This window comes from Eptatretus burgeri, chromosome 10 (assembly GCF_056783735.1).
Source record: "Eptatretus burgeri isolate ZD-2024b chromosome 10, Ebu_testis_v1, whole genome shotgun sequence".
In the NCBI taxonomy this organism is placed as follows: Eukaryota; Metazoa; Chordata; class Myxini; order Myxiniformes; family Myxinidae; genus Eptatretus; species Eptatretus burgeri.
In genome coordinates, this window is record NC_140970.1 from 52,013,226 (window position 1) to 52,040,355 (window position 27,130).

At 41.7% G+C, this 27,130-nt stretch overlaps 1 protein-coding gene across 9 annotated transcripts in view; it reads right to left on the reverse strand.

Annotated features, from left to right (window-relative positions):
* ZCRB1 (zinc finger CCHC-type and RNA binding motif containing 1) overlaps positions 1–27,130 on the reverse strand; it is a 49,931-nt gene that overhangs the window by 3,233 nt on the left and 19,568 nt on the right. The window contains exons 1-8 of one of the 9 annotated variants that reach the window (XM_085898339.1): positions 26,385–26,446; positions 24,915–25,061; positions 19,108–19,217; positions 18,968–18,996; positions 7,562–7,673; positions 836–943; positions 633–754; positions 480–543 (exon numbers count right to left, since the gene is read on the reverse strand). In XM_085898339.1, the coding sequence (XP_085754465.1) occupies positions 480–543; positions 633–754; positions 836–943; positions 7,562–7,673; positions 18,968–18,996; positions 19,108–19,191 (519 nt within the window). In that variant the 5' untranslated portion in view covers positions 19,192–19,217; positions 24,915–25,061; positions 26,385–26,446. Of the gene's footprint in view, positions 1–479; positions 544–632; positions 755–831; positions 944–7,561; positions 7,674–18,967; positions 18,997–19,107; positions 19,218–24,914; positions 25,062–26,384; positions 26,452–27,130 lie in introns of those variants that run through there. The other 8 variants (XM_085898342.1, XM_085898345.1, XM_085898343.1 and 5 more) reach the window with 8 other exon arrangements.

Below are 27,130 nucleotides of genomic sequence, written 5' to 3' on the forward strand. Positions count from 1 at the left end.
TCGATCTGCACCGGCAGGCAGATGAAGCTAAACTTTAGTTTATTCAAAAGTCAAACTCACAGTGGTAACCTAAACTCCGATGCAGCATAGTACACAATATAGCAACTTTTTACTGGCCGTTCTTCTTCCCCACTCCCCCACCCTGCTTTCCATTTTTATATCCTTGGAGAGAGAACATTCACAAAAGTTCTTCCATCTACGAGCTGCTAGAAAAATTCTAGATCCAAAAGTAACCAGAAATTTCTCGAACCCTGGGGATATTTCTCGACAGGTTAAAGTCTAATTACAATGCTATAATTTATCTTCTTCCTTACTTTACTCCACTTTTCGACTAAACATCTCACCTCAACATTACAGTCAAAAGAAACAATTTGTTCTGTATTGAATCAGATGTACAAGCGTTAAGATCGCACTGTACCAATACACCACCTAACAGACACACAAATAATTTGAGACATATAATAGCACTGTGGAGCAACCTGGAAGGCGATGGCCTGGCTGAGGCTGTCTAGTGCTGGATCTTCTCCTTCGTCACTTTCCGAGCTGAAAGAGGCAAAGCATTTCAAATGAAAAATCACAAAATTCAAGCACAAACGAGCATCATGTCTGTGCCCAATCGCAAAGAAACGTACTTTTCGGCTTCTTGCTCTGTCGGTTCCACCGGCGTCCTCCTCCGTTTTCGCTCTTTTTTCTTGGGTGGCTCACGTTCCCCCAGCAAATTTTTAGGACAAGCATAACTCAGGTGGCCCTCTTCCTGCACAATGCCAACAATTATTCATTAACAACCACCGATTAATTTTCTGAGAAATCATATGTAGCAAGGCAAACAACTTGCCCCACACTCGTAGCAGCGAGTCTTGTCTGCGTATCGCTTCTTCCGAATGAACTCAGACGCGCGCCCATTATCGATGGCAATGCTTGCCTTCAGCATCCTACCAAAAAGCTAAAACAAGGCAGGGGCAACAAAATGCACTCTTCGTCACCCTCATAATAATTATAATTGTAGTATTGTCATCTTTAATCATAGTTATTACAACATAAAACTTGTCGAATGACAAACAAAACAAAAAACACAACAAACATGAATGAAAATATCCAAGCTTAAAAAAACGCAAAGATTGTCATAAACAAAAATGGGGAGCACCAATACAAGGGTGTGTTGAAAAGTAATGCCTCCTATCCTTTTTCACCAAAACAGGTAAATATATTCAAATGAAACAAAGTGCAGTTTGCACATTAGTTCTTCCCATCACTTCACTGGGTGCAAAGTTTCATGATTATGACACGAGATGTCTCAGTGCTACACGAGATGTTTGTCAAGATGGTAGTGGGCAGCGTGCCGTCAATGCTGTGAAGTGCGAAGTGCTGGAGATGAGAGTTGGAGCACCATGACGATCCTGACAGTAAGAGACGGTCAATGGAGTACAGCTACAGAGAATCACCAGCCCCAACTTGGCTCCATCATATTTTTATCTTTCCCCAAAACTTAAGGAACACCTTTCGTGGAGAATATTTTTCTTCCGATAATGATGTGTCAAGGCACGCACGATTCTATAGTGACAGCATTGTGAAACGACTTGAACGTTGGCAGAAATGTGTGGATGGCAGTGGTGATTATTTTGAGAAATAAATATGCACCATGGTAGGGGTGTATGTGTGTGTGTATTCGTACATACAGCCTTTTTGATTTATATACAATGCCACAACCCTTGGCCAATCACCAAATTTTGCATATGTGCTGGGGGTACCAGGGTCAGGAAAAGAAGAAAGGAGAATTTAAAAGGAAAGGGGGGAGAGAAGTGAATCGAAGGAAAAAAACCAAAAAAACCCCAAAAGGGTGGATAGAAAAACGAAGAAAAAAATAAAAATGCTCAATTTGATAAAGAAAGCAAAATACGAATCAATTCCATTTGATGCAAGTGTACAGAGTTTGAAAATCATGATTTGTTCCAAGCATGTCTGGGTCTCTGGAGGGCCATGATGCGGAGCGATCCCACAAACTGTCATGTGATCGGTGGAATGTTGGGCAGGTTGGAATTGTTGGGCTATTGGTTTTGTGAGGTTTGTGCATGTTAGTTCTGACATCCTGCCAGTGTTCATGGAAATGGTCAACAAATCTTCACCCTGTCTTTCCGAAGTATAACACATGGAATCAACAACATTGACTAAGGTTTGCCAACCGCCGAGTGAAACAAGAAGAAGCTGACATTTTGGACATTAACCCTTTGTCAGGCCAAAGGGTGGGTTAACATTTTGAAAGGTTAACACCCAAAATGTCAGGTTCTCCTTGCTTCCCACAACGGTTAGCACACCTCACCAAACGTTCTGTTGGTTCCATCCACTGCTCTACTTATCTGCCTAAACAGATTGACACACCTTCACAAGTAATACCATGTCTTCATTGTCGATTATATAGCTTAATCTCCCTGTTGTTTTGAGGGGTTCACACAAAATGTTGCTTCAGCTTTTCTCTCATGACCATTGGTATACCTTTGTCAACATTTTGAGAAAATTGGTTGCTCTCATTTTTCTTCCGACAGACTGACTCGTTGCTATAAAGACTTGTTATTCCAGCGTAAAAGTATGAAAGGACATAAGGGAATGAAACGGGAGACCAAGAAGGAACCCAAAGAAGTAAAGAGCAAAGATGTTGTGATCAGGAGGAACCTGGATAGAATTCGGCTTTCAGCCGCTACTCCACAATCCTCAAACCCATCCAGGCACAGCCAAGTGAGTCTTTCAGAAAAAAATTCTGTAAGAAGAATTCATTTCTCCTTCGAGAGATAGATAACAAGAGAGAGGAATAGAGAGTAAAAGAGGTGAAAGAAAAGAAAAAGCCAGAATTAGAATGAAAATAATAATAATAACAAGCCAGTAGGCGACGAGGGATTCGCTAGGATCGAAGCGCTGGATACGATGCTTTTCATTCTGACCGATCCACCGACGAAGATTCATTGCCAAGACGTATTGGTTCACATACAATTGTTCCTCTGCCTGGCAAGATTTTTCCTATTGTGTATTTTGCCAACTGGCACTCCTCATAAAAAAATGACGGTAAATAGACACCCTATTTTTGAAGGACCACCATTTGAAAAATAATCGGTTTGCTGGTTTGTGCTGTGGAGCCTCGCGTTCGCGCGTGCACACACACACACACACACACACACACACACACACACACACACACACACACACACACACACACACACACACACACACACACACACACACACACACACACACACACACAACCTGACAAAAAGCGATATCTAGCATATATATAGCGAATCCAATAATAATAATAATAATAATAATAATAATAATAATAATAATAAATGAATGAATAAAGAATTCTGAAAAAAAAAATTACAAAGAAATGTGAAAGCAACAAAGAACAAAGATGTTGGGAAGAACTGACAGATAGATTTCAGCAGTTACTCTCCAGGCTGAAACGCAGCAACATGTACAAACTACCAGAGGTCCGTCTTACGGTGTGTGTGTGTGTGTGTGTGTGTGTGTGTGTGTGTGTGTGTGTGTGTGTGTGTGTGTGTGTGTGTGTGTGTGTGTGTGTTTTGATTGAACCACAGGTGGTACGATATTTAAATGCTTTTTTCTGAGCCTCTATTTTTTTTGTCTTGTTGGAAAGTTGAACATGGCATGGAATACATGGAAGAGTCCTCAATGATGCAACCAATCTAAACTCGCCCAATGCTGCGGCTCAGAAATCCACAGCATGTTGCCAAAAAGGCACGTGGGTACATTACAGTTGGTCATGGAAATGACATAATATTGCCATAATGCAGGATAAAAAGGTTCACCTCTAATAGTTGATGCCATTTATATATCATTATACTGTGCCGATTCATCTGTCCTTTCTCAATGTCCTTATTCATTTAAAAAGCACGTTGATGTTTTCCAATGTCATTATCCTGCATGCTATGTACACAAACACACATCACTTACTGCCAACGAACAAATATTATTCCAAAAAATAAATAAAAATCAGATTTTACTGTCGTATTTTGCACTTCTGCAACAAAGTTTCATTTTCACATTTTTATGCATATCATGGTGGGCTCTCGTGTGCACGGATGTGTTGGTCTGGTGCCATCTAACACCACGGTAGTATCCGAGTGTCATCTTAAATCTCGCTGGATACCAATCTTCTGGACTTGGTTATAACTGCCTGACAATCCAATGTCAATACCTGACAATACCAAGGAGATGTTGCAGGCCCGCCATATGGCGAGATATATTTAATTTTAATCTTTAATGAACAACTTTGTGTATTGGTGCTACTTTGTTTACATGTGGGGGATGGGGGGGGGTCACGAATGAACACGCTTCCACTGTGGATATCTGCCTAAACAGTGGAAGGTTCAATCAGCACCAGGTGTATAGAAGCGAGTTATCAGGCAATACCTTTACTTCTTTGCCATGTTTACGCCTTCAGCTCTCCATTGCAACCTCATTTTATCCCACTTGAGAAGGGAATGGGTCGAGGGAAGTCGAGAGGTGTGGGGAGGAGGGGGGTGATGAGTGAAGAATCTATGGCTGACGCACAGCCGCAAATTCACCGTCTTTTGCCATCTCCAACGAATAATCCCATTCTACAAAGACGTGCGGAGACTTTCACCATGGAAGGTTTCACTTGTGTATTTTCCTTTCTCTTTTCTTATTCTCGCAATGTACAAAGTGATCAATTTGCTTGCGTTTTATACTGTTGCTATTTCTTGTTTCAGCTGCAGAAATTTCTGGAAGCCTCACGATACTGTTCATGCCATTTATACTCTTTCATCATGGTTTGTTTTATTTTCTCATCTGTCTTTATATTCTTCCTTTATGCAAGCTCTTCCACGAGGAGCTTTCTTCTGTAAAAAACAAACAAAGCATGCAGTATTCCACCATGTGTAATCAGCATGTATGTTTGCTCTGAAGGCATATAAATTATGACGCATCTAAATTCTAAATAATGGATCTGCAGCCAGTGGAGATGGTTGAACAAAAGTCAAGGAAGCTATGCTTATTTAATTCATATTTGGGTGATAAGCTGGAAGCAGTGTGACCACTCCTCATTTTCATAAATGCCAAGGTGAGCCAATGAAAAACGCCACGAATTCACAAGGTTTCAGAAAAGCGATGATAATAGAAAACCTATAGAAAACCAAGATGCCAAGATCTTGTGAAAAAAAGCCAAGGAGTGGTCACACTGGCTGGAAGTTGCTGATAAGAAAAAAAAATTATGCTGCACTGTCTGTACTGTCTTCAAACTTCTGGATGCCAAAGTGGAAATTTGCAATGTTGTCAATCAATGCACACACATGGCATACAATACAAGTACAAAAAAACCTCAATCCTCTGCTACCTATTTGTTAAGGCCCGGTCACACCTTGACGTTTTAGCCAACGTATGCCTATTTTTGAATTTTTTTTCTAAAACGCTGGCACACGTTGAATACGTTTTGGGTAAGTTTTGATAACATTGAGAGCACGCTGGCATACGTCGTAGTACGTTGCCATACGTTGTTGTACGTTGGCTTTAAACGTTGTACTTTTCGGTTGTCCTCAAATTTTTTCATGCTTGAAATTTCACGACGTATGTCGGCGTATGACTCACACGTTCCGCTACGCTGGCCACAAGTTGTAGGCACGGTCTGCGATCGTTGACAGACGTCAACACATGCTACTTGTAAGTTAATCATAAGTTGAGACACGCCGAGGTAATGTTTAGCGTACCCGAAACTTATTTCTAACCTATGATTAACGTGTAGTTGGCACATTACGCGATCGTTGCCACACGTCGACAGACGTTACTTTTAAGTTACTCATAGGCTGAAAGACGTCGGTATAATGGATCGTCCTTGCGTCAGCGTCCACGGCCACGGCCAGGACACTTATTTGCAACATTCTTCAAACTTTTCTTCGGCATGACGAGGATGTTCACACTTCGATGTCTAGCTTGGCTATGATTCCAATTCTCCATCGGCAGCGTCTATTTAAAATAGTCGAGTTTGAGCGTTTTAACACGTTCAGAAGAAACGTTTCAAATTTCCAAACCCCAGCGTCAAAAAACAAAAACAAAAAAAAAACAAAGGCGAGTGACAGCAATTTAAATCGTTCATTGTAAACAATGAAACTAGCTGAGTGGTACCGTTTAAAAGTCGTTGAGTGTAAAAAAAATCCAATTGTTGAGCGCAAGCGTCTACTTTCAATAGTGGAGATGCAGCCATTTAAATCGTTGAGTGGCAGCCTATGAACCTACCCGTGGACACGCGGACGCAAGGACGATCCATCATAACCCACACCCTCCCCCTCACACCCACCTACTACTGCCAACATGAACAAACTACTACTAATATTAATACTAATACTAATACTGTTACTGCTGACATGGACATCGACTCAAAAAGGACTCGAAAACACTGTTGGGTTCCCCTTTTATGAGCAGCATTTTTATATACCAATTCCCAAAACCGCTGGGAACACGTCTTTATATGGCAGTTGAAAGCCAGAAACACATTCATTTTTTTTTTTTTTTGTCGACCGGAAGACGTCATTGGAATACGTCTACATACGTCGATGTGTGTTGGGACTACGTAAAGAATTGGTTCAAAGCACGTCAAACATAAGTTAGAAATAAGTTTCGCGTAAAAAAGACATTACCGCGACGTGTTTCGACTTATGAGTAGCTTATAAGTAGCCTTTGTGGACGTGTGTAAGCGTCCACATATCGTGTGTAAAACTTATCCTCATCGCATGCGAACGTGTGTCATACGCCGAGTACGTCGTAAAATTTTGAACATGTTCAAAATTTATTGACGTACTCTACTTACTACGACTTATGATAGCGTATTTAGCGTTCTACTCGCACATACCAAACTTACCCATACCGTATTCGACGTGCCCCAACGTTTTAGACACACTTTTTGTTACGTCGGCATACGCTGGCAAGATCGCCAAGGTGTGACCGCAATTTTGACCCTTCCATTTCTACGGCAGTTATGATTCGAATCGTTGTGCGTCAGCCTTTTAATAGGCTACGCCACGACATCGTCGGCGATGCGTGCAACGCGCTATGCCTAAGTTAGACTATCGTTGGGCATCGGTTGTGTAGGCCGACAACAGGTTCAGCATTCGTTGGTATAAGTTATCTATAACACAACGAAACGTTCTGTGTAGTTACCAATGCGTTATACACAAGACCAAGTCGCGATGAATACGTCCGAATCTTTAAAAAAAAACATCAAAAGTTCAACGTAAGCCAGCGTTTTACATAAATTTTAACACGTTGCCATCGCTGGCTAAAACGTCAAGGTGTGACCGGGCCTTTATACTGTATAATCGCAATTATTAAATATTTCATGGGGCAGCAATCCATTCTTTACATGTTGCATTGGCTAGTCTATCCAACAAAATACAGTGGAAAGGCCACAACATGGCTGCACCCCGTGAATCATTTTAACTTAATTATTTATCCATTCTTTATCATTTTATCTCTTCCTGAAATTCTCACAAAATGCAGATTTTCAGCTTTCATTCCTGCAGCAGACTTGCCTATTCACCTCCTGCTTGTTGACTTTGCGCACGCAGTTGGAGGCCGAGTCTCGGTCTATAAAAAGCACAAAGGCGACTCCCCTGCTCCTCCGGTTGTCTCGGTCCTTCATCACAGTTACCCTTGAAGACATCACAGATTAACAGTGAAAACATTGCTCACTCCACGAATCACAAAGTATTATGCAAACCAAAACATTTACTTCAATGTTTAAATTAACAAGATGAGAAACCGAGTATTCATTGGGTAGGTAGTGGGAAGGGTTGGAGATATAGGATATGGGTTGAAGGTTAGAACAGCAAGCAAACCTGACGATTGCAGAACAGTTATAAAGTTATGAATTATTGTCGGTATATCATTAAAATCTCCCAAATCTCAGGTGAGTGGAGGTAAGTTCCAGCATGAAAACGAGCATGCAAAATAAACCATCTAACATACTTGTAAAAACAAACAAACAAACCGTGAGGTATCTACCTTTTTAGTGATATTAAAATCGGAAGTAGTTCAATAATCAAGTCCCTACACATCTGAAATATTGTTGCTCAATTATTTATTTTCACCAATCAGCAGGTGTTTCCCATGTTTTGTTGACCTCTGTACACAACTTTTGGGTCTAAATAGCATGACCTGCATTTCAAATTGTGAAAGTCGAATGACACACATAAAATATGGGAAGATGCTTAGTTGGAATCTTGTGTGTTAAATGTGATGTGCAGAAATTAATTAGATGTTAAATAATCAAAGCATGAAGAAGTGAAATGGAAAACTCGAGAATGAGGCAAATGTTGTTATGTGTATGGGGGTACAGGGCAGTTATCAAAGTGTTAGGCCTTATCATGGTCCGTGTGCTCACAATGGGTAGTTCATTTTTGCCTGCAATAAAAATTTCACGTGTAAGGCGAAGAAGGTCCTGTTTTTGTAAGCCGTAGAGAGGTGGTGTTATGATCTGGAGAAAAGTTTTCTGAGGTTAAGGCATCACATGATCTGTCCTTCCCGTCTGAACTGGCAAGGAAAGGTAAGGATCCTCAAGAGTACCGGAGATTGCATGAGGTGACACGGTAAAGTTTGCTCCCCTTTCTTATCACATCAAAGAACATGACATCAGCGTCGGAGCTGGCAATGTCGTCATCTGGAGTGGCTCCCAAGGAAGGGCTCTCCCATTGTTTCACCAATGCACAACGCTCTTATTTGGCCCCATTGCAAGGGGGAGTGCTGCTATTGGCAGGAGTCGCGGGAAGCCAATGTGTTGCAGGCCGTGCTGCACCACATCAAGGACTCTCTCTCGACCTCTGTTGCTTAAGAGCTTTTCCTCTTTTGTGGGTGACAATTGTGGACTGCAATCTCTGTTGATACTGCCCTGCTTTGCTCTCAAACTGTTCCCTCGTGGCCATTTGAGCACTTTAACAATCCTCGCCTGGTTTGTCGTGTATGAGCGCATGTACGAGTGTGTATCCAGGCCTTTTCAAGCATTTTTTTTATCATCATTCATCGTCCGTCTTCGTGGGCCGGTCCATAAGTGCCCCATGCTTGTGTCTTTTACTTCAATAAATCATTATTTGATAAGCTGTGTGTGTCAGCTGCGTGAGACCACATTCCATGTCGCTTGTATTGACGACATGAACTTCTCCCTGCGGTATCTAAATTAGGTTAAAATCTTGATGACCAACGTGGGGTTAGCTCATGCTCGGAATACAATCGCTCATCTCTGCTCGGGCAAGTGATCGCCTCCAAATTGGCTTCAAACCAACCATCCGAGAAAAACATCGCTTTGGCGTGGCTGCATTAACGAGTACCCCGTAAACATGACAGTACATTAAGTCGCAAGCTCATTTATCAAATGCGTTGCAATGTGGGCCTTCTCGAGGTGATGTCATTCCAAACCAGTGCCAATGTCAGGAGACATTATGGTGAGGAAAGGGTAGAGGGCGGTAGAAGAGTTAATTTTGGTACAGGGTGACTCCAAAAAAATGGAACCCACCTTTTGTCTCATATCTTCCATCTTATGACACTTGATTTTTCATGTGATTGAAGAAGAGCAACCCACAAGACAGAAAATGAAAGTTGGTGACAATTCTTTCCTTTTAATGAGTCCATGCACAATTAGGAAAAATACCAATTATGTGGAGTTAAAATGGACTCCTCCAAGAAGACTCAAATTGAGTTTAAACGCGAGTATGGAACTTACACTGCACACGACAAATCACGGGTATTTGCCTGGGTCAGAAAGTTCAGAGAAAAAGACACTGTTGCAAATCTTAACAGTAAAAGTACTGAAGGACCAAAACATTCTGGATGTCCTCAAGATGTAAAGTCTCCTGAGAACATTGATCTTGTTTGTAATTCAGTGGACAGAGATTCAAAATCTCTCAGGCATTGACATTGGAATCAAGGGTTGGGAATTTAATATAAATCAGCGAGAATAATTCTTATCCACGATGTGAAACTGTATCCATACAGAAGTCGGATTAAACACAAACTGAATGCAGCCCATATGCAGAAAAGAATGGCAATGTGCCAGTGGTTTGCAGACAAGATTGAAGGAAAGCCAACTTCCTTGACAATGTATGGTTTTCTGAGGCCCATTTCTTTCTTTATGGGCATGTCAACTCCAAGAAACTGCATAAACTGGGGATTGACACCCTTCCCCCTCCCCCCCCCCCCGATCTGGTGCTCGAGTGACCTTTCCACTCAGAGAAATGTTCTGCATGGGTTGCAATCAGTATACATGGAATATTCAGCTCTTTTTGGTTTGTCAACGACACAGGCAAGGCATTGACTGTCAATACAAAACGTTATATTTAAATTATTGGGGTTTTTTTGGAGGGTCTGACGCAGATGCGGAGGTGTGGGGGGTTTGAGAGAGGAACAAGGGTTTCATCCCCACCCTTCAAATGATTCAATTGAACTGGCTCAACACGCACTTTGGTGACAGAGTCATCAATTGAAGACTTGCTGTTTAATGAGCCCCACACTTTCCAGATCTGTCACTGCCAGATTTCTATCTTTGGTGGCTAAAGGACAACGTCTACAGAGGAAGGCCACAATCCTTTGAAGAATTCAAAGCAAGAATTATCGATAAAATTTGCTTAATTCCTACAGCGGAATGCATCAGTCATCATCCATTTTGCCCCTCAAATTCAAGCATGCTTATAGCGCCATTGCAAACATTTGGAGCACATCATTTAAGGCCCGGTCACACCTTGACGTTTTAGCCAACGTATGCCGATTTTTGAAATTTTTTTCTAAAACGCTGGCACACGTTGAATACGTTATGGGTACGTTTTGATAACATTGAGAGCACGCTGAAAAACACTGCCATACGTCGTTGTACGTTGGCTTTAAACGTTGTACTTTTTGGTTGGCCTCAAATTTTTTCATGCTTGAAATTTCACGACGTATGCCGGCGTATGACTCACACGTTCCGCTACGCTGGCCACAAGTTGTATGCACGGTCTGCGATCATTGACAGACGTCAACACATGCTACTTGTAAGTTAATCATAAGTTGAGACACGCCGAGGTAATGTTTAGCGTACCCGAAACTTATTTCTAACCTATGATTAATGTGTTGTTGGCACGTCACGCGATCGTTGCCACACATCGACAGACGTTACTTTTAAGTTACTCATAGGCTGAAAGACGTCGGTATAATGGATCGTCCTTGCGTCAGCGTCCACGGCCACAGCCAGGACACTTGTTTGCAGCATTCTTCAAACTTTTCTTCGGCATGACGAGGATGTTCACACTTCGATGTCTAGCTTGGCTATGATTCCAATTGTCCATCGGCAGCGTCTATTTAAAATAGTCGAGTTTGAGCGTTTTAACACGTTCAGAAGAAACGCTTCAAATTTCAAAACCCCAGCGTCAAAAAACAAAGGCGAGTGACAGCAATTTAAATCGTTCATTGTAAACAAAGAAAATAGCTGAGTGGTACCGTTTAAAAGTCATTGAGTGTAAAAAAAAATCAAATTGTTGAGCGCAAGTGTCTACTTTCAATAGTGGGGTTTGAGCGATTTAGCACGTTCAATAGAAACGATTAAAATTTCCGAGCGCCAGCGTCAAAAAACAAAGGCGAGTGACAGCAATTTAAATCGTTCATTGTAAACAATGAAAATAGCTGAGTGGTACCGTTTAAAAGTCGTTGAGTGTAAAAAAAATCCAATTGTTGAGCGCAAGCGTCTACTTTCAATCGTGGAGATGCAGCCATTTAAATCGTTGAGTTTATCATTTAAATCGTTAAACGCAAGGACGATCCATCATAACCCACACCCTCCCCCTCACACTCACCTACTACTGCCAACATGAACAAACTACTACTGATACTGATACTGATACTGTTACTGCTGACATGGACATCGACTCAAAAAGGACTCGAAAACACTGTTGGGTTCCCCTTTTATGAGCAGCATTTTTATATACCAATTCCCAAAACCGCTGGGAACACGTCTTTATATGGCAGTTGTAAGCTAGAAACACGTTCATTTATTTTTTTTTGTCGACCGGAAGACGTCATTGGAATACGTCTACATACGTCGATGTGTGTTGGGACTACGTAAAGAATTGGTTCAAAGCACGTCAAACATAAGTTAGAAATAAGTTTCGGGTAAAAAAGACATTACCGCGACGTGTTTCGACTTATGAGTAGCTTATAAGTAGCCTTTGTGGACGTGTGTAAGCGTCCGCATATCGTGTGTAAAACTTATCCCCATCGCATGCGGAACGTGTGTCATACGCCGAGTACGTCGTAAAATTTTGAACATGTTTAAAATTTCTTGACGTACTCTACTTACTACGACGTATGATAGCGTACTTTAGCGTTCTACTCACGTATACCAAACTTACTCATACCGTATTTGACGTGCCCCCAACGTTTTAGACACATTTTTCTTCGGTCGGCATACGCTGGCAAGATCGCCAAGGTGTGACCGCGATGTTGACACTTCCATTTCTACGGCAGTTATGATTCGAATCGTTGTGCATCAGCCTTTTAATAGGCTACGTCACGACATCGTCGGCGATGCGTGCAACGCGCTATGCCTAAGTTAGACTATCGTTGGGCATCGGTTGTGTAGGCCGACAACAGGTTCAGCATTCGTTGGTATAAGTTATCTATAACACAACGAAACGTTCTGTGTCCGTTACCAATGCGTTATACATAAGACCAAGTCGCTATGAATACGTCCGAATCTTTAAAAAAAAAACATCAAAAGTTCAACGTAAGCCAGCGTTTTAGGTACATTTTAATACGTTGCCATCGCTGGCTAAAACGTCAAGGTGTGACCGGGCCTTTAAGCACAGTCGGTCCTGGCCTATTCAAGGTAAACTGTGCCAAAAATTGTGCCGTTTTTGGACACATAGTCAAGGCTCGTGAAAGAGCTAGAACACAGAATGGATTAAGACAACATAACAAAAGGAACACCAGGAGAAGGGGGAGACGTCAGCAGCAGGGCAAATTAATAAAATAGATGGAGACGGACAAAAACGGATGCAGGTAACGATGAGGGGTAGGGGAGAACACAAGAGGTGAACAAGATGGATACAGAAGCAAACTATTGTGAGGGGGGTGGTGGGTGGTGGTGGTTTAATGGGTGGACAAAAGATGATGGTTTTGGATGGGGGATGATTTGAGATTGTGGTGAACAGCCGTCTTGAGTATCTCGAGGGAAGAATGAGATTGAAGAGGGTGTGGAAGTTGGTTCCACAGGCAGAGAAAAAGAGGAACAAATGAGTTGAGGTGAGCAGTGGTTCTGGATTTTGGCAGTTTCACTCGAAGGGGGTTGCTGGTGGACCGCGTGCGTCCTGCAGATACCTGGTGGGGACAAATCACGGAGATGGCAGAGGGTGCAAGACCAGAAAGGAGGTAGAAGACAGAGAGACCAGTGACCTGTCAGCAATGGCGAAGGGATAGGCCCATCAGCTCAGCTTCATCATGAGAGATTCCAATGATGTTGAAAGCATTGGTTTCCACAGCGTCAAGCTGAGCAAGGTGTGAGGCAGGGGAGAACAGTACTCAATCAAGATGCGGATGAAAGCCTTGAAGGTGGATAGGAGTTCAGGTGCGCCGGAAGGACTTTTCACAAAGGAGGATGCCAGGTCGGAGACTGGCTTTGGAGGCCAGCTTCAAAATGTGGCTTTCCCAGGAAAGATCATGGTTGAGAGTGAGACCCAAGAGTTTAAGTGACTGAACCTCTTCAAAAGGGATGTTGAAAAAGCATATGGGAAGAGATAAAGAGTGTGGGTTTTCTTAGGATTAAAAGACATATTCCAAGAGTTTGACCAGTTTGTGATTTTGTCAAGGTCTGAAGTAAGGAAAGAGGCTGCTGTCTGTCTGTCTGTCTGAAGGACGAGGGATATCATGGCAAAGGGTGGAGTCACCAGCAAAGAGATAAAGAGGAATTTCCAGCTAGTCAGAGAGACAATTGATGAAGATTAGGAAAAAGGATGGGGCCTAGAACCGTTGCCTTCTTCCCTTCCCCTCACGTTGCCTTCCCTTTCCCTCACGCTGCCTCCCCTCCCCTCTCGCTTCCTCCTCTACCCTGCCCTCCCCTCTCGGTGCCTCCCCTACCCTCTTGTTGCCTCCCCTACCCTCATGCTATCCTCCTCCCACACCCCCTCCATAATTACATACAGTACGCAACTAGAAGGGCACTCGGTAGAGTGTATACCTCCGCCATGCAATGCCTGATCCACGAGAGCATATCAGGCCCAATAAATTTTTGAAATATCATGCCATATATCGTTTTTGGCCCAATCTCTCGATGGTGAAGAATCACTTAAAATAATTATCAGATCCAGATCCGGATCCGGATCCAGATCTTCACCAAAATGGAATAAACTTTTTTCTTGTCACACACCCAACATGTCCACCAAGTTTCATCCAAATCCGTGCACAACTTTTTGAGATATCGTGCTGTATATTGTTTTTGGCCCCATCTCTCAATGGTGAAGAATCACTTAAAAAATTCTAGTAGTCGGATCCGGATCCAGATCTTCAACAAAATCTAATCAGTTCGTCCTTGTCACACACCCAACCTGCCCACAAAATTTCAAACAAATCCATTCACAACTTTCTGAGATATCCTGCACACAGACAAACAAAGAAGCAAACAAACAGAAAGGGGTGAAAACATAACTTTCTTCACCCTCGGTGGCGGAGGTAATAACCGACAACCCTGAAGGTCGCGGAGAGGAAGGAGTGCCAAAGAATGCGCAAATTGGATAAACTAGTACGTGGCCGTACGTACGTGCAGAAAAAAAACTTTCAAACCGCGTGCCAGAAACAACAACCACACAGGCCGTTCCTTCACTCTCGTAAACGACGACTGGATTGGGGCATTGTGTTTATCTATAAATGCACATAAGAAATCGAGAAATTATTAGAATACAGTAAATCATCACTATCCGGAAGTCCGTACGTTGTAACCCGTAATGGGGAACGCGGCTGAGGATCTCTTCCCCAACGGCCACGCCTACGCAGCAACGTGTCCTGTGATTGGTAACTAAATGGCGCATCGGCCACGCCTACACAGCAACGTGTCCTGTCATTGGTTGGTAAATAAATGGCCATAACTTGGGAAGCACTTGTCCGATTAATAACAAACCTTGAACAGGCACATCCTCAGGTCCCCAGCAATATATCTGGCAAGTTTCAATTAGATCGGACCAGTGGTTGTCGAGAAACAGCAGACACACACACACACACGCACGCACGCACGCACGCACGCACGCACGCACGCACGCACGCACGCACGCACGCACACACACACACAGCTGGAATTATAGATAGATGAAAGCTGTTTTTTTTTTTTTTTAAGCAGTCGGAACTGCTGCTCTGATCAATTAATCTCAGATTAAGAGATTCCAGAGCTTATTGTCGGTGTGGAAATTGAATAAATGCACGAACACTGGCGCAGCTTTTTCGACGAATGAAGGAAAATGCCCTTCCTTCCCTTCCCCTTCCCTCACGATTACCTACTCCCAAAGCCCCTCCACTCCCATGGACGTCTCTGAGCGGTGTCCAGGTGTTGTTTAGTGTGACCATTTGAATGTGCTGTTTTAATATACCCAATTTCATTCAATCCTGTAGTAATGCTGGCATAAAGGGATCATTCCCCCCCTTCCCCTCCACTTTCCCTCAAGTCCCCCCGATCAAACGCATGCCCAGAACATCCCCTTCCCCTCTCCACTACCACCCCCGCTCCCGCCCCCCCTCCCGGAGTGTATAGGGACGGGTGATGAAGCCTCGCTCTCCCCCCCTTACTCGATCCCCACCCCTTTCAGGTCAGGTCAGGTGTGGAAGCATGCACCAGAGCAGCGCGTCACTGCATTTCACCCCTTTCCCCTACCCCTCCTCACCCTCCTCCCCCCCCACCCACGTCTTAATATTCCCGTCAATGAAGCGACGGGTTGCGTTTGCTCGTAAATATCAATATTATATATAGCTCTTTCGAACCACTGACTGCTGAAATTTTGTGCACCGATGGACATTGAAGTCGGTACACCGGAAAAATTTACAGAATCGTCAGACAACATCCATTAATGAAAATATAAATGAATGAAAAAAAAAATGCATTGGAGAAGGGTAGAAAACAGGTTCCCTTCCTTTCTTCAGGGATAGCCTTTTCCTCTTTATGACACGTTCATGGTGTATGATTTTATGTCAGTTTTCATTTCTGCATGAGTGATATTCACAGTTTGTGCATGCGATAAGATAGCCGTTATAGCCTCACGGATACTTGTCCTATTCCCTTTCCATCAAGACACATTGGCTTGGAAATACACGATTTATTTACACATTTTATTTTGGATATCATTTTCACATTGGACTTGCAGGACATTTGAGTTAGGAGCACAAGCTTTTCCCAAACAGTTTGTTCTGATGATCAAACATGGCTGTGGTCTCAGATCGTTTAACTTAGGCACCCACCTTTTTCCATTGACATTCGACACCCACCTTTTTCCATCTGTGATCAACATTCCGTTCGGTGGCTCTGTGGATGCAAACCGGCTGTTCTTTGTATCGGGCTAAACAAAGAGGTGATGATTGTCCGTTGACGTTTTGTGAGCACTTCATGTTTCCACTCGGTTGTTCTGGTATTCGTCCAGCACCCCAAACATGGCATCGTAAGCCAGGCCTGTGTTAATTGGGAGTTGCATCTTGTTCGATGGTCGGGAGAGAATGAGCACGAGAATTGACGGTTGGAGGTCTCATGCAGGAATGCGCCAACAAGCAAGCTGGATTTGGCTGAAGTCATGCTTGAGGCTCCACCCACACTGATCATCTATAGGAGGACAGCAGGACCACCCTGATGACAGTTGGTGAGAGATCCTGAAAACAGTCGCAACAGCGATTGCTGACAGCTGGACTGTTCCTGCTGGTTCTGCTCGGTCCGACTGGTTCTTAGAGTTATTGGTTCTTGGCATTCCTGCTTCCTGGGAATGACGACGTGACACCTGTTTTTCGAGGCTGTTTGCGGGTGGGTGCACGGCGAGGCAAAATGCTAATAACAGAAATGAGCCAAGTTGTGGAGAGCTCATTTAAAGAGGGAGACCAAGCCACACTTACACATTCTGGGTTATTTTAATAGATGCACGACAACCTCTTCCCTGGTAAACCGAGACCTGATTTCTTTTCCCCATGAATTGTCTGATGGGTACCCATGTCTCGTGTTTAATTGTTAAGTAAGGCATCATGATAAGCATCTGCTCTTTGTCCATTTTTCTATAAATGCTTGTTTAATTATTTATTTGATTGTGATCATTTTGTTGATTGAACATTTGATTTAAAAACATCCATTTAATCGAGAAGAAAATAAAAAGTCCTTCGGTTCATTTATTTTTCTTGTTACCTTCGCATTCTGCGAAAGGTTATGTTTTGGTCGCTGTGTATTTATTTGTGAATATGTGTGTTTGTATGTTATTCGCATAACTCAGAAAGTATTAAACCGAATTGCATGAAAATTGGTGGGATGATTCGCGATTATCCAAGGACGATTTGATTCGATTTTGGGAGCGATCGGGTCAAAGGTCAAGGTCATGAAAAGGTCAAAAACAAAACTTTTGAGCATAACTTCCTTCATAAGACAGCTATTGACATGCAACCAACGCCATATTGTTCCATGACGAAATACCTTTTGGGTACATGGTGTCAGATTTGACGTGACGTCATCAGAAGTGCATCAAAATGACGTCACAAGATGACGTAAAATTTCAATTTTCGACCTCATCGGTTTTGATCATACCGTTTTGTAGGACTTACCTTAAGGACATCACACACCAAATTTGACGTCGTTCGGACTGACTGTTATGACGTCATTGACGTTTGAACATAACGTTTTTCAATTGTGGCTAAAATGTCCTGATATTTTATATTCAAATATCTATGTAATTTGTAAAGGAAATTGTCCCAAATCCAGGCATTATGATCAGTACCAAAATATCTGCTTATTTATGAACAGGTTTTGCAAATTAACTCTATGGTCAAGGTCAAGGTCACACAAGGTCAAAATATACTTGTAGGCATAACTTCAGATCTAATAGAGCTATTAACATGAAACCAACGTTAAAATGTTCCGTGAAATAAGAGCTTTCAGGATGGTAGTCCGCGATTGGTAGTGACGTATTGGAAGTGCGTCAAAATGACGTCACAAGATGACGTCATTTTTAAACTTTCGATTTTTTTCAGTGTTTATCATTCCATTTTGTTGGACTGCCCTCAATGACGTCTAACACCAAATTTGACGTCCATCGGACTGATGGTTGTGACGTCATGGACGTTTTTAAATGACGTTTTTCAAATGTGCCCGGAAAAAAGTAGCGGCGGCGAAGGTATGTGCTCTACCGAGTGCCCGTTCTAGTTCATAATAAATTCCTTGCTGACGTTTCAATCTGTCCGTGATTGTCATTTCCTTCCATTGATCGAGCATTGTCCAAACCTCGATAGACTGGGAGATTATAATTCCCAAACAAATTAACCTGTCATAGTCGGCGTGCACCAGCGGTAAACGCTCGGCCGCATTACTCAAGATCTAATAAAGATAAGATTGGTGCATCACAGAGGGTGCGTTCCCCAGTCAGGAGGCCACGTGACCTCGAGTTAAATGGAAAATTAGACGGACACTGGAACTCTGGTTAACTGATTGGCATTCGTGGTTGTTAGGCAACCCACCGTACCACAAAGTTAATTGTGAACGGTGGCCCCAGGTCTGGTTCTACCAGGAGAAAACGTGGATTAACCCCCTCATAATACACTCGGTACCCGTATACATATATATACATATATATATACATATATATATATATATATATATATATATATATATATATATATATATATATATATATATATATATCAGAGAGAAAAGAAACAATATCACTTAATTTACAAATTACTATGACAGCTTAATAAGCATACTCACTTGACCACCTTTCCATACTTGGAAAACACCTGAAACATATCATGAGCAGATGTAATGCAATGACATATTTACAGCCAAAATATTAATTGTCAAAACAGTCTCACACCTAAATTTTGCTGCGAGAAAGTGACGACATTTACCTTGTAAAGGTCACTGTTGGTAAGCGAGAAGGGCAAATTTGATACATACACAGTGCTTCGACTCGGGGCCAGCCCTCCGCTCATCCTGTCAAACTGATTACTTGAAATTTCTGTGATTGGAAGGAGGTGGATATCAACAGAAAATCCCATGTATGTTAATTACAAACAATGTGAGCATATCTACCATTAAAGAGCACATATAGTTGCTGCAAAATTTTTTTTACAACAAAAGTGAAGAGAAACAAGGATGTCGTTTCAGCAAATATGTAATGCATCACAACTTGACAGTGCCAGAAAGTTACTTCATTGTATTTCTATGAAGTGGCACAGCATTCACGTGGAGGACATACAGTAAATGCAAAGATACCAAGAGAAATAATACAAAGACAAATATTTTTCACCAGCAAATACCACCCGTCACTTTGCTGATGGAAATACTAAGGGGGGGGGAGATAGAGAAAGACAGGAAAGCCTGGTGTTGGCGCAGTGGTTAGGGCAGCGGCTTGGGATCCAAAAGGTCCTGAGTTCAAGCCCCGTTGGGCCACTGAATTAATACACCAGGGGGTTGACAGCCTGTCATCCTTCCGAGGTCGGCGAAGTGAGTACCAGTGTACTGGGCCGGTGTATACCCCGGTTAGAATAGGTGTACCATATCCCTGTGTCGTAAGAGGCGACCAGGGTTGTGTCAGGAAGGGCATCTGGCGTAAAACATGTGCCAAATCACGATGCGGATCATACGGATGATCCGCTGTGGCGACCCCTAACGGGAGCAGCCGAAAGAAGAAGAAAAAGAAGAAGAAAAAGAAAAAGAAAAAGAAAAAGAAAAAGAAAAAGAGAAAAAAAAAGAAGAAGAAAAAGAAAAAGAAAAAAAAGAAAAAAAAGAAAAAGAAAAAGAAAAAGAAAAAGAAAAGAAAAAGAAAAAGAAAAAGAAAAAGAAAAAGAAAAAGAAAAGAAAAAGAAAAAGAAAAAGAAAAAGAAAAGAAAAAGAAAAAGAAAAAGAAAAAGAAAAAGAAAAAGAAAAAGAAAAAGAAAAAGAAAAAGAAAAAGAAAAAGAAAAAGAAAAAGAAAAAGAAAAAGAAAAAGAAAAAGAAAAAGAAAAAGAAAAAGAAAAAGAAAAAGAAAAAGAAAAAGAAAAAGAAAAAGAAAAAGAAAAAGAAAAAGAAAAAGAAAAAGAAAAAGAAAAGAAGAAGAAGAAGAACAAGAAGAAGAAGAAGAAGAAGAAGAAAAAGAAAAAGAAAAAGAAGAAGAAGAAGAAGAAGAAGAAGAAGAAGAAGAAGAAGAAGAAGAAGAAGAAGAAGAAGAAGAAGAAGAAGAAGAAGAAGAAGAAGAAGAAGAAGAAGAAGAAGAAGAAGAAGAAGAAAAAGAAAAAGAAAAAGAAGAAGAAGAAGAAAAAGAAGAACAAGAAGAAGAAGAAGAAGAAGAAGAAGAAGAATAAAAAGAAGAGGAAAAGAGAGAGAGAGAGAGAGAGAGAGAGAGAGAGAGAGAGAGAGAGAGAGAGAGAGAGAGAGAGAGAGAGAGAGAGAGAGAGAGAGAGAGAGAGAGAGAGAGAGAGAGAGAGAGAGAGAGAGAGAGAGAGAGAGAGAGAGAGAGAGAGAGAGAGAGAGAGAGAGAGAGAGAGAGAGAGAGAGAGAGAGAGAGAGAGAGAGAGAGAGAGAGAGAGAGAGAGAGAAAGAGAAGGAGAGGAAGCAAAGAAGGAAGGAGAGCGAGAGAGAGGGAAGGTGATAGTGGGTGTGGAGAAGTTTTCAAAGAGAAGGTTAAGTTATGCTTTATGACGACCGACACACACACACACACACACACACACACACACACACACACACACACACACACACACACACACACACACACACACACACACACACACACACACACACACACACACACACACACACACACACACACACACACACACACACACACACACACATCAAAATGCCATTGACTTTAAAATGTTTTCAAGTGGGAATGCGTTCCTGACAAAAAAAACAAACAAACAAACAAACAAAACAGACAGTGGGGAATTTTCAAATAGTAAATCAATTGAAATATTATTACAATAAGATCTTCGCAGAGAACATCGCAAAGGGATCTTTAATGTTCACCAACTAATTCCGGCAGATGCGATGCCCAGTTTAACGTCCATCTGAGGGACAGCACACACATTGCTTAATCACCATGCCTGTGAAACACTGGGATGACAGTTTATAGTTGGGTGAAGATTCAAAGCCAGGCAAGACAGCTGAGGCTTTATTAGAGTGACTGAGCGTCCCTCTCGGTCGTCCTGCCGTGGGGTGGGGATGCATTGCTTTGTAGCCACTGAAATTTTTTTCATTCCTCTCTTGAACTCCCAGTTCACTTTACTCATTCTAATCCTCTCATGTATTTTGCCTTCCAAACTGGGGATTTCCCCACAGAGAACCGAGCTGCGGTTGCCTCTCCCACTGCTGCAAGGAGCTTTCACCTGCTTTAAAATTATTTTTGTTGCACTCAATGAAGTTACACTTTCGGCACAGTCTGTAATCTTTTCTTCACTCAATATAATTGTCGGCACAGTGGAAAAAGTTAAGTTTAATGCTTTGGCAATTTCACATGTTTTTGTGTAAATATGGAGAATGTGGGAGCATTCCTTAAATAAATATGCTCACATACTTAGTCATACAAATCGGTCATTTAACATTTTCAAATTTCACTTGAAATTTCGACACCTAATTCAGTCCATTATATCCGATCCTCAAGTCCGAAATCATATTTTGATTCTATCCTCTAATTAGTCCGTGCGAGTAGATTGTGTTTCCAAGGCAAGGCATTTTCAGTAGGCCAAATCAAAATGGCGGATAAGACCCCTGTGAGGTGAAATTGGGCTGACCAAGGATAAGCCTTTCATGAAGGTAGGCCATTAATTATCTTCAAAAAGGGTATTCAAATTTACCCAAACACCCAGGTTTCATTCATGCACTCCCTTGGAGTCCCCACTGTCTGCATGCAAAGTTTCAGGCCACGAGGTTTCATGGTTTTGGAGTTACGGAGGGGATACACACACTGATATTTATTATTATAGATACAAAATCTTGGCTTGTGGAAGAGCCATGCAACAGAGGACAGGTGGACAACAAAATGAAAATGTCAGCGGAGCAACTGATGGTTACTGTATAAGGAAGTGAATGAATTGACAGTAAAAGAAGGAAAGATACGTGATAACCTGCAAATGAAAGATGGGTCAATTTGTGTAAGAAAATATCACAATCAGAGATGGAAGCTGACATCAGAAGGCGGCATGTAAAAGACGATGATCATGTTAAAATACTGACTTGAAGTTTCAGATTAAAAAGGAGTACTGTCGGACCCCGCGATTCGCTATTTGCAGGTCATAAAGTGTGACCTGCTTCTACATTCAAGCTTCGTGTATTCATGTTTATAAAAATTATTTATTTATTTCAACACTTCAGGAATGTTCTCCCACTTCCAAGTGGGAAATTGGAAATCAGTCACCATCATAGAATTACATTTTGGTGCAAAAACAGATCCCCTCAACTGGAGCCCAATTAGCTTGCTGGACTTCCAATCATCAGTAAGGTCAAGGAATCCATCATCACAGTTGACATAAAATCATTCCTTTTCTCAAACAGCCTCATCTCAGATCATAAATTTGGAATCAGACCTGGTTTGGAATCAGATCAAAACACTCCACCTTCGACATGCTGCTGCTCCTCTCCCAACAATGGTGGAGGCCCTCAATATCAGACGTGAGATCAATGCCGTCTGGACATATGTCGAGCTTTTGATACATTATGGCATCCTGCCTTGCTGTCCAAACATTCTGCCTATGGAATCCAAGGTCACGTAAACGTGGTGCAAAAACAATTTTAATGTACACAAGTCTGGAGACAGCAATGGTTCACGAGCGGTATTTGACGATGTAGATCGTTTCAGAAATAAAGGATGAGACAATGTGATAATGTTTGACCAAGTTATAAAAATGATCAACATGATGTGGTACGAGTGACAGGTTATTCAGCAAAATGTCGAAAACCCGGTTTCGTTCAACAACTTTCACAATTTGACCTTTGCATAACCTTTAAAGGTCCCAAAACAATGTTGTGGACATTAAAATAAGGAAACAGGATACGTGCTATAGCTTAATGGAGTTATTTCGTCGAAGAAGGTCGAAAACCCGGTTCGATTCCCACAACTTTGAAAATTTGACCTTTGCATAACCTTTAAAGGTCACAAAACAATGTTTTTGACATTAAAATAAGGAAATAGGATACGTGCTATAGCTTAATGGAGTTAGTTCATCGAAGAAGGTCGAAAACCTGGTTAGATTCCCACAACTTTGAAAATTTGATCTTTAAAGGTCAAAGGTCAAGGATTATGACCTTTGGTGAAAAACTTCCTCTGGAACATTCCAGGAACAATATAACGTCATATAGGCTATATGGCATTTCGCACTCGGATTATCCATACTTTGATGAAATCAGCGTAAAAACAAACTTGAAGGGGGCGCGACGGGCAAGGTGTTCGAGATAGAGCAAAATGGTTTCAAGACTTTAGGTGGGGAATGACCTCAAGATTATGCATAAAAAATATTGTCATCCAAGCTCTCAAAGTTTGGGCAGTCATATGATTTTTATGTCAAAATTCGAAATTTTCTAAGTTCGTGACCTTGTGATGAAAATGAAAAATCGAGCTCTGTGGGGCTATGCAGGTGCCATTGGGCGAACCAAATACCGAAACCCCTGCCAGATTCGACAAAATTGAAATTGGCTACCCCCTAAAAACACGTTTTTTGGGCGTGGCTCCGCCCATAATGGCCGCACCACGCCCATTTTCAGGAAAACACAACTTGATCATGATATAAACCTCCCACCAAAATTGTCAGGATCAGATCAAAACCCACGGAGCTATGCTCGGGACAGAGACAGACAGATAGGGAGACAGACATACAGACAGACAGACAACAATAACGAATATAGTGGTCACTTATTTTTTTCGTGAACCAATTATTTTTTTCGTGAAAATATTTTTCCATGAACCAATAATAAGGGTAGAACAAATCTCCAAAAAAAAATTTTGAATTTTTTTTTTTTCGACGATATCGACACACACCAATAATGAATATAGTGGTCACTTATTTTTTCGTGAAAATATTTTTTCGTGAACCAATAAACAGGATTACTTGACTGACAAAAACTTACTGACTTCCTCCACTCTACTAGCCAGTGTGTGGCTTTCAATGGAACTCTTTCATCTCCTCTCCCTGTCAAGGCTGGAGTACCTCAAGACGGTGTTCTCGGCCCCATATTTTTCCTAATCTTCATCAATGATCTCACCGACTCTGTGAAAAATCCTCTTCATCTCTATGCTTATGACTCCACTCTCTGCTGTGACATCTCTCATCCTTCTAACAGACAGGCAGCAGCCTCTTCCCTCTTCTCAGACCTTGACAAAAATCACAAACGGGTGAAACACAACTTTGATTATGGATCCATATTGTCCAACCCTTTGCATTCTCCCTTTCACTGTTACCTGCATCCGTTGTCCGTATCCGTCTACTTTCTCCCTCAACCCTGCAGTTGGTGTTTCTGCTTTCTCCTGCTGTTCCCTTTATGTTGTGTCCTGATTTGTTTTATGTAATTGCTACTCCATGAGCCTAAACAATGTAAAAAAAAAAAATTTTTTTTCAATAAAAAAACGAGAAGAGCACTCGGTAGAGCACATACCTCCACCCAAAATGCCTGATCCACGAGAACATATCTGGCCCAATACATTTTTGATACATCGTGCTTTACATCGCTTTTGAGCCCTACCTCTCAATGGTGAAGAATCACTTTTAAAATTCTAGTAGTTGTATCCAGATCCGGATCTTCACCAAAATCGAATCAAATTGTCGTGGTGACACACCCAACATGTCCACCAAGTTTCATCCCAATCTGTCCACAACTTTTTGAGATATCCTGTACACAGACAAACAGACAGACAAGCCGGTAGGCGGCGATGGGTCGCCGAGCACAGAAACTATAAGATATAGAGCAAAATGGATGTCATATAGCGGATAGGGAATCACCTTAAGATTATGCATATCAAATCTCATCCAGTTCCATCTACTGATAACTACTCCATTAGAATGAAAAGTACCGAAAATGTGGTTTGAAATCGGAAATCCCCAAAGTTCGACGAGGTGCTGTGGGTGAACAAAGATCTAAATCGAAAATCCGGCTCGATCGTTTGTGCACAATGTATTCCAGACGATTAGTGTGAATTTTCATGACCATCCGACCATAACCCGAGGAGGAGTAGCATTTGGTGCGAAGGCACCTCCAGCTCTCGCATATTATCGATTTTTGCACTAATTGACCTTTGACCCCTGACCGAAGCGAAATCGGTCAATATGTCCTGAGGCAAAGTTGTAGTATTCATTGAGTACCATGAACCTGCAAAGTTTCATTCGTATCGATGCACTCACCTGGTCGCTTGGGGGCCTTCAATTTTCGCCAATTTTCGCGCATACCCTAATTGTCGGGGGCACTGCGGGTAAAGTATTCCATACATCACAAAAACCAGAATATATTTGATACAGCATCACCTGTAGATCATTCGTGTCAAATTTCATAACCCTACGTGGGATAATGGCTTTCGGAATTGATTTCACGTGAACGGTACCGATTTTGAAAGTTTTTCGGTTGTTGCTAGGGAACCAAAGCGTCCGTAGCAACCATCACAATTTCCAAAGCACTAGGTCACAAGATGTACCGACCACCCTACAATGGAGGCTTCGCAGCCTCCATTTTTCCCGCCCCTGCCTCGCATCAGAGTTTGTGCAGTTGTAAATTTTCCTCAGAATAAACCCTGGATTATCGACATACAATGACGTTAAAAACCAAAATAATTATTCGGTCCCGAGAAAACGACATTTTTTTTTTGACGTTGACACGATTAAGCCGCTTATTTTTCCCACACTCTCTACAAGGGTGAAGAGAAATAAATAACAATTCATCCACGTGACGCTGAGTATAATAAGGGCATTTCGAAAAAAATGCTGAAGCTTGTGGTGAAATGTCTTTTAAAACAATCAATTATTATCAACGAGCACAAAAAAAAAGGAGCTGCGAGCAAATAACTGATGAGGGATCAAACAAAGAACGATGCGAAACCGATAAAGTGCATAGAAGTTCTCAAGGTGGTAACGATCAAACTGCAGCTCACTACTGAAATAACCACTTTGCTCAAAAAATAACACAAATTCCACCAACTTTAACCTTAAAAAACACATACAGTACCGTTATAAAAAAGCAACCATCGCCGCTTTTCCGGTCGACTGTACTTACACTTCCGCGCTTCCTCCCACTCCGACAAATTCGAATGAAATATGCTTTTCCGAGTTAAACTCCATTTCTATGTTGAATTGGGAAAATGTTTCGACGATGTGCATCGAAATTTAGGAATATACTGAATGTTTTGGCCAAAATATATTTACACCGGAAAAAAAGATTTTTTTTCTTTCAACGCCGACTACACCGCCACGTGTGTTACAGACTTTCACGTGGTCTCTGCGCGGATCCGACTCCAAATTGTATCGCCTTTTCATATTGAAAGAGTAAAGTAAATGAGATAAATAATATAAGTGTAATGATGACACTTGTATATATATATATATATATATATATATATATATATATATATATATATATATATATATGATATTAAGTGTAAACATGAACAACAAGCTCAAATGAGCGAAGATCCTCGTCCTCTTAATGATGACGTCATAAAAACGAATATTACGACATTGTGATGTACCAGGTTTGCGATGAATTATCTGTGCTAATGCCCGGCTTGATTCCCGCAAACAAAAATTATGACGTCATTTGGTGACGTTATGAGGCAAACGCATATTTTTCATGGTTACTCTGTAGAACGATTCTCATCGGAATCTCTCGTAGGCAGATATTCCTCAAGGAGTCGCTCCTGGTGGATCGCAGCTCTGTTCACCTCAGTGTGACCTTAAAGAAGTCACACGTGGTCA